Source organism: Sphaeroforma arctica, assembly GCF_001186125.1.
Source record: "Sphaeroforma arctica JP610 unplaced genomic scaffold supercont1.238, whole genome shotgun sequence".
Lineage (NCBI taxonomy): Eukaryota > Ichthyosporea > Ichthyophonida > Sphaeroforma > Sphaeroforma arctica.
The window spans coordinates 28,226-37,032 of NW_014040320.1; the positions used below are offsets into that span (position 1 = coordinate 28,226).

At 48.2% G+C, this 8,807-nt stretch overlaps 2 protein-coding genes across 2 annotated transcripts in view; both read left to right on the forward strand.

Annotated features, from left to right (window-relative positions):
- The window catches only part of SARC_04312 (hypothetical protein), a 34,249-nt gene extending 27,774 nt beyond the window's left edge, over positions 1–6,475 (forward strand). The window contains exons 10-17 of the mRNA XM_014301850.1: positions 94–322; positions 1,373–1,649; positions 1,927–2,494; positions 3,507–3,701; positions 4,213–4,410; positions 4,965–5,099; positions 5,752–5,826; positions 6,318–6,475. Coding sequence (XP_014157325.1) covers positions 94–322; positions 1,373–1,649; positions 1,927–2,494; positions 3,507–3,701; positions 4,213–4,410; positions 4,965–5,099; positions 5,752–5,826; positions 6,318–6,419 — 1,779 coding nt within the window. The 3' untranslated portion in view covers positions 6,420–6,475. The remainder of the gene's footprint in view (positions 1–93; positions 323–1,372; positions 1,650–1,926; positions 2,495–3,506; positions 3,702–4,212; positions 4,411–4,964; positions 5,100–5,751; positions 5,827–6,317) is intronic.
- A 518-nt stretch (positions 6,476–6,993) lies between these two features.
- On the forward strand, positions 6,994–8,576 carry SARC_04313 (hypothetical protein; the record flags this gene model as incomplete). Its single annotated transcript, XM_014301851.1, has 2 exons — positions 6,994–7,119; positions 8,295–8,576. The coding sequence occupies 2 exons, from the start codon at positions 6,994–6,996 to the stop codon at positions 8,574–8,576; spliced, it is 408 nt and encodes a 135-aa protein (XP_014157326.1).
- Positions 8,577–8,807: the final 231 nt, after the last annotated feature.

Genomic DNA, 8,807 nt, shown 5'->3' on the forward strand with positions numbered 1-8,807 from the left:
ACCGACCACCACCACCCCACCCGTCGGCCCCCGTCCACCCCCCCTCCCCTTCCTCTCTCTCTCTCTCTCTCTCTCTCTCTCTCTCGTCATCAGATAAACCACCGATGCAACCTGTGCGACGAGAAGTTTGCGGCTGTCAAATGTTCGTTAAATCGCTGCAACATCGTGTTCCACTATCCCTGTGCACGTGCCGCGGGGTGTGAGTTTCATACCGATGGCACGGTGTTGTGTCCACAGCACAGCCTGTCAGAGACTGTCGCGGTTGATGGAGTGGATCAGATCACTGATGCCAGTCGGGACGGCATTGGGGAGAAGCCTCTTGGTGTGTCTGTGGGTCTGTGTCTGTGTCTGTGTCTGTGGCTGTGGCTGTGTCTGTGTCTGTGTCTGTGGCTGTGGCTGTGTCTGTGTCTGTGTCTGTGTCTGTGTCTGTGTCTGTGTCTGTGTCCGTGCCTGTGTCTGTGTCTGTGCCTGTGTATGTGTCTGTGCATGTGTCTGTGTCTGTGTCTGTCTGTGTCTGTGTCTGTGTCTGTGTCTGTGTGTGTGGTCTTTGTGCGTTCGGAGTCTCCACAGTATACGAAATTTTTGTGCATGGTGTGTGTATATTTTAGTATTTATGCTTAATCTGTGTATGCCCCAGTATGTATATACGTTATCCGTTGGGGAGAGTGGGTGTAGCGAGTGTGTCCATACATAGTCGGACATAGCTGAGTCTAAGTGGTCTGCTCATGTATCTACTGTGCACTCTCCACACCCACGGAACCACCCAAATTACACACAGCCTGTTTTATGTAGCAGTGAGCAATCCACATACAAATGCGTGTAGTGGGTCGTACAATATACCATACTCCGCCTGGCGTGGACTATATGTGCATGTCCGGGCGGAGTTGTGCTGAACCTGTGACCGCAGAGTTGGGTGCGCTAGCATGTACGCGTGTTTACGTTTACGTATTGTAGAGCGTATGATCATCGCACTCACACAAACATGGAGACAGGTATATGTCTCTTTGTACATACGATTCTATGGTACATATGTATCTATCACATGTTAAGGCGATGCTTACATGTCTTTCTATAAATTCTATGGTACATATGAATCTATCACATGTTAGGGTATAAATTTGTGGCCTAGAGATGTATGTACAAGCATGTACTGGTGCTACAAGATATAGAACTTGGTCGTGAACGCACTGACATAGTAGACCTCCAGGAGTATGCATGGCACTATATACATTTAATAGAAAAGGCGCATACATGGAACTATATACGTTTAAAAATTAGGCGTATGCATGGAACTATACTTGCTCAATAGAAGAAAACGTTGTCTTTTGACTGCATATACCTATATTAACACACTATCCTGCCTCCTTGGCAGCCTGGAACAACCCCCATACCTGGTACGAAGAGATCTCCAAAACCATCGGGCTGCAAGACGTCTGCACGAGCATGTTAACGCGTTACGAAGCCCTTGGCACCATCACCAACCGCATACATGAAACCACCAACGCAGCAGCCAAAGCTAACTTGCCCCACGTGTACATTAGAGACAGCACACTTATGACTGTGAACATGGGACGCATAGTGCCACACCCCGCCTTCCATAGTACACAGTACATCTACCCCGTTGGGTACTATGCTGTGCGCATGTTCTGGTAAGTACTGGTTTTAGGGTGTAGGGTTTTAGAGTTTAGGGTTCCCTTCTATAGTACACAGTACATCTGCCCCGTTGGGTACTATGCTGTGCGCATGTTCTGGTAAGTATTAGTTTTAAGGTTTAGGGTTTTAGGGTGTCTCTGTTTGCCTATAAATGCGCTCGGCTTGCTGTGCGCAAGTGTACCATGGCTCATAATACAATAGGGTTTCAAGTCTAATCCCACCAACCCCTCACCATACGATCTCTCTTGGTGCATCGCTACTACCCCTTTACAGGAGTGTACTAACGCCGAATAAGCGTATTCCGTACCGTTGCGAAATAAGCACCACGGGCGCGTACCCTGTGTTTGTCATCACATCACCTGAGGGCGTCCGCATATCGCGTCGGTCGGTGTTGGCGGCCGTGCGCATTGTGTTGCGATTGGTCGAGAGCGCGCGGAATTTCGATCTCAACCAATCAGAAGCCTTGGATGGCGCTATGCCCGGAGCTAAGGGCCAATCGAATCCCAGCCCTAGCATTGACCCGTCCACTGCTATGAGGTCCGGTGCAACCAGAACATCCCGCCTCTCCTCCACCAAACCCGCCGCTCGCAGTCGAACCATCTCAGCCCGCAATTCCGTATCCAGGCAACCGAGCTACAGCCACAGCGTGCCGGTCAAAGACGCCGTTAGTAAACGCGTTTCGTTTCACCCCCGCACCAAGCACTCGGTGTATGCACACTGGTTCTTTGGTCTGTCGGCCACTCACACAGTCAGACGTATTGAGCGGCTGCCTGGGTCGTGGATGTGTGATGCCTATCGCTTCAAGACCTTCCCCACACCCTCGGGCGAACCGGCGAGACAGGTACTGTGGTGTGAGCTTCACTACTTCGGGTGTACTGGCATGGTTAATATGTATGCTAAGGTTTTAGGGTTTAGGGTAAGGGTTTGAGATGTTCATAGACTGACGATGTATGGGCGTACAACAAATGCGCTGTGTTTATACATGTGTATATATCCACACCCACACCCACTTCTGTGCACCCTAACGTTCACGTCCATTCATATACACATACTGACAGTCACGCTCACGTCGGTCCCATCGGATGTTCCCTTCGATACTTCTGAATTCACTCACACACACTCACTCTCTGTACACTCTCTCATACTCACTCTCTCACACTCACTCTCTGGACCTCTACACAGTCACACAGTCACATACACGTCTGTCTCATCGGACGTTCCCTTCGCTTGTTCTGAATACACTCACACACACTCACTCTCTGTACACTCTCACACACACTCACTCTCTGTACACTCTCACACACACTCTCTCTGGACCTCTACACAGCCACACAGTCACATACACGTCTGTCTCATCGGACGTTCCTTTTGCTTGTTCTGAATACACTCACACACACTCACTCTCTGTACACTCTCACACATTCACTCTCTGTACACTCACTCTCTGTACACTCTCACACATTCACTCTCTGTACACTCACACACACTCACTCTCTGTACACTCACACACACTCACCCTCTGTACACTCACACTCACTCACTCACTGGACCACTGCATAGCCACACAGTCATACACCCGTCTGTCTCACCGGACGTTCCCTTCGCTTGTTCTGAATACACTCACTCTCACTCACACTCACTCTCTGTAAACTCTCACACACTCACTCTCTGTATACTCACACACACTCACTCTCTGGACCACTGCACAGCCACACAGTCACACATACGTCTGTCTCATCGGACGTTCCCTTCGCTTGTTCTGAATACACTCACACACACTCACTCTCTGTACACTCACACACACTCACTCTCTGTACACTCACACACACTCACTCTCTCGACCACTGAAACAGGATGAAGAACTAGAGCTGGCTGCGGCTAAGGCGTATGATCTCACTCGCCACTCTGTGTCGGGCTGTGCCAGGGGCGACCTTTACACAAAGAGACGCAGCAAAGCACGATGCACCACCATGCGGGTGGAACGGGAGGACCATACAGACTCCACCCCCACCAAAAACGGCGTTACCAGGCAACGCGGAGTACTCTTTGTATGTGCTATTTATAATTGTGCTTCTGATTGGTCGTTGGTGTCGGGGAGGCGGGTGTCGTATTTGCACAGATGATTATAGGGCACTAAGCGCAGGTGGGGTGTACAAGCTATCCCGTCCCGTGTCTGCGAGGATCTGAAGGTGCTGACTGACGTCGATATGCGCATCTCGTTTGTGACCCCTCGAACGGGTCTTCTCGTGCCGTTCCGACAGTTTCTGGTATCTATATCACACCGCACCTATGCTTAAACCCTAAATACCCTAAATCCTAAACCCTAAACCCTTAACCCACTGCCAACGACTGTTTCCAGTCATTGATGTGTTATATGGCTCACCATGTCGGATAGCTCTCGAGACCCATACTCACCCCACACAACCCCACACCCATGCCCACCCAATCACAGAACGCACACGTTCACAATGTGTGACTCGTGTTTACTACCTTCTCTGATGATTTCTGATACCCACACTCACCCCGCACAACCCCACACCCATGCCCACCCAATCACAGAACTCACACGACGCTCACAAGTGCGAGCGCCGGAGGGCTGGTGACACCATAGAGACGCAGTACAAGCAGCTGAGAGAGCTGGTGAGGAAGCGCACGCGTGTAGGTAGATCTGGCATCCAAGGCCAAGGCCTATACGCCACTGAGCCTATCGAGGCAGGGGAGATGGTGATTGAGTATGCGGGCGAGGCTATCAGACTGGTATGGGATGGGAGTGTGGTGTACGTGCGTGTGCATTCGTGTACAATGTGGATTAATGCTTTGTTTATGCTTTGTGGATAAATGCTGAAGATGTTCATATATGGAAAGGTAGGTACATGGCGCCATACAGACTATTGATTGAGGCTGAGTCAACCCTAAACCCTAAAATACTTGGACATTCGAGTTGCTAGTGCTATATATTGGCGTCTGCAGTAAGCGTTGTATATGTACGCACAACTCTGTGTGTGTGATGCTGATATGGACATGTCAATAAAACTGTTTATTCGGCCTACTGAGACCGTTGTTCGTAGCTTACTTCCCCACCATATCCCTTTGGTAGAATCAAACTTATTCCCCATCCAATAAGATATATATATGTGTGTGTGTGTGTTTGTGTGTGTGTATATATATATATATATATGTATATATATACATATATATATATATATATATATATATACTGATTTGTTTATCTTTTACGAGGTTGCATACGAATATGAATGCTCGCAATGAGTACTTATAACAATATCATCATAATTACTTTACCATCGCAGCATCTCACGGACCAACGAGAACGCTACTACAACAGTCGCAAAATCGGATGTTACATGTTCAAAATGAACGATGAGATTGTGGTGGACGCCACACTTATTGGCAATGCCGCCCGATTTATCAACCACTCCTGTGAGGTGTGTTATATGTCTACGCACTCGGGCATCCGTCCAAACGCATTGTATATATAGATATATATAGATCTATATATATATATAAATATATATATATATATATATATAGACATGCATATATGCATATTTATTGTACGAGAGCACAGCGGGGCTGCTGGTGTATTTGTATATGTACTGTACTGTACTCACTTCTTAGTACTCGTACGTGTAGAGTGTAACGCTTAAAGTGTGTCTGTGCGTACGACGCAACTGCCAATATCATTGGGAGGAGGGGGGTGTATCTTCTTAAGGACATTACAACACCCTGACCCCGTATGCATTCGTATCGTTGTACGGGTGTATGTGTATATGTGTGTGTGATGTGTGTTAATAGTTTAAAACAACCGATCGCGCTGTGTGATTCAATCTACACGGTGGCGGGCCCCGTCCTGTGCCGATCCTCTTCGTTTGTGCACACCATCGCAGAGATGAAGGATATGTTATGGCCACACTCTGTGTGTACAAACCCATACTGCACATACGCGTATGTTCCCTTTGTTGTACCTTCAAGTGTAAAGCCTAGACTCGGCCTCTATGGAGGCCCTTTAGTATGTTTTGTCGCCCAACCCAAACTCAATCCTATACTTTGGGACACTTTCCCTGTGCACTATTACAGCCATGCTGCAAGTCAGAGATAATCACTGTCTGCGGCGAAGACCATATCATCATCACAGCCATTCGCGACATTCAGGTATGGTAAAACGTACCGTTGTACTAGCTCAATAGGCGTTTACACTTGCGTGTGTGGGCTGTTGTGCTACCACTATAGACGTTTAGGATTTTTAGAGTTGGGGTTGGGGTTTTTAGGGTTTCTTGCCTGTGTGCGCCGTTGTACTAACTCCATAGGCGTTTGCACTTGCGCTGGTGCGGTCTCTGTGTCGTGCTCTCGTTTTGCCACATGTGGTAGTACTTGACCCACGGCCACAGTATGGCAGACGAGCCCTGCAGCTGTACTATTAGCCTGACATGGATATGTGACGACCTGTGCTATGGCGTGAATGTGAGCAACCGCTGTTCACATAGTGTCCTTGATCGTATCGGACTGTTGCAAAAGTTCTATGGCACACTTGAATATGTTATATTCTCAAGTTTGCTTAAAATCTATATCACACTCAAATATGATATATTCCCACGCTTGCTTAACATCCTGCTCCGTTCCCATTGTTGCCTGAATTCGCTCAGGTGGGTGAAGAGTTCAGCTACGACTACATGTTCGACTTTGATGACGAAAATCGCGCACCATGCCTGTGCGGTTCCAAAAAGTGTCGGGGATGGATGAACTAAACTAAACTTATGTGTAAATAAGTAGTAGGCAAAAAGGCCCGAAAATAATAAACGTATTGAATGAAAGGAAATGGCACGACGCGTTTTGAAAGCACGGGTGACTGGGGTTGGTATTCCAAACTAGTACTTGATTGCGTTCACCTGCATTGTAGAATGTGCACGAGTTTTGCCACTCGATCAATGTTTATGGGTTTTGGGGTTTTGCGTTCCTAAACTCATTGCAGAACCCAGAACCTCCAAAAAAAAGGTTGTGGTGAGATTGACGGAGCATAACTACACCTTAGATATAGTCGCGAAGGGAGCCGAGTGTGCCCTGGCCCAGACGAATGTGGTCAAGCGCTCGTGCCGTATCCTGCCCGGCGTTGGCGTGCAGCAGGCCTTGGAGGTAGATACCGATGCTCTCATGCGAGATATGGGCTTATCCACAAGCGCTGTCAGTGCCACGGCTGCCTCTGCCACTACACCCTTCGACATGCCAGACGAGTACACCAATAGCCTGTGAGTGGGCGTGGTGGGGGATGTCTTGGCTGTGGTTAGGGGTGTGCATAAAGGACTCAAGGGTACCATAGAGCCCATGACGCAGTCCAGCTACCGAGTGCGAGAGCCTGGAGATGCGGGGGATAAGCTCACAACGGTGAGAAAAACGGTGTGTGAGGTGCAGACACCGGGGACGGCTCTGGTGGATGTGGATACGGAGAAGGTAGGTATCTTGCATTGTTTGGGAGCCGCGTGAGTATGTACTTGGCATCACTGGTTACTGTACGTAGATATATGATACGCCCCAATCACGGGCAAGCGTGTCTGTGTAGTGTGTTCGAGTGCAATGCCTTGGGCGTAGAGGTGTGCGGTATCTGAGCGTCGTGCATCTGTGGGGTGCGCTGTCAGAAGGCCCATTTAGAAGCCCATGAATCGGTGAATGCTGGCTTACATAAGAGGGTGTGCACCTTAAAACATTGGAGATATGGATTGGGTTCAATAGGTCACACGCACATGTCAGTAGTACACGGGCATGTACGCACATACCTCGGTTGTGCAAGCCGGTCTAAAAATAGCCCGCTTATACTCAGGCGGCCCTGCTTTAAACCCTAAAACCCTAACCCGGCGAATTAAAATGTGCACCATGTAACACACACCTGGACTTCAGTGCGTGAGTCATGTAGGTGCAAGCGCACCGTACGATGTATGTGGTTGAGTGGGTGTATAAATACCACACGGTGAGACGTTGTAAGTATAATGCATAATGTAGCCACTAAACTGAGGCTCCAGTCTTTACCACCTATAGCAACTAAACTATGGCTTCCGTCTCTACTTGTTGTTTGACTTACGGAAAGTACGGCTCTCAAAAGCTCTCGCGGCATTGCCTATTAAGTCTGCGCTGCTGGCAGTTTTCTGTGGTGTAAGGTGCATAACCCATCACTCTAATTATAGCACACACGAGGGCTATTCTAAAAATAGCACACACAAGCGCTATTCTAAAAATAGCACACACAAGCGCTATTCTAAAAATAGCACACAATCGAGCCTTTATTTTAATTTACGGACCCAGCCAGGTCCTCAAAGGTCTCACGGCAGCACAGCTCAAACCCGCAACGTTCTGTCAAGTCCCAGTAGGTAGACTAGTAGGTATACAACCAAGTATACTGATAGCAGTACACACTGACGCTTGTCTATATGTAGTACACATCCAATCATTTAATCTACGGACCCCGTCAGGCACTCGAAACACTCACCACTTCATAGTCCAAACTCGCGCCCGTACGGGCAAGTGTATGTAGAGTTGAATACACGCTTCGTGGTTCTATTTATAGCACACGCTGGTGCTATTCTAAACTGAGCACACTCGCACTCAAGCATTTGACCCACGGACTCAGCTAGGCTCTCGAAGCACTGGCGGCGTCACAAATCAAACCCACACCGTACTGGCAAGTGCCTGTGGACGAAGGCGCACGGCCCATTATGATAGGAGATCAGTATATGACTCACTTCACCCTGTCGAGCAAACGCCAGCCAAGGCTTACGTTCCTGGATTGGTACATTGATTTGCGCCGTATGCTGATGATCGGCAAGGAGGCTAAGGAGAGTGACTGGGCTGCGTTGGCGAATGAAGAGTTCCAGCATGGTGTCTACACCTGTCAGGTAGGACCCCTATGTTTATAAAAAGGTTACTGTGGTGTGTACCGTTTCGTATATAGGTGTATTGTTGTGTGTATTGTCCTCCATTTATAAGACAAGGTTGTTTTGGTGTGTACTGTTTCGTATGTAGGTGCATTATTGTGTGTATTGTCCTCTATGTATAAGACAAGGTTGCTTTGGTGTGTACTGTTTCGTATGTAAGAGTATTGTTGTGTGTATTGTCCTCTATGTATAAGACAAGGTTGCTTTGGTGTG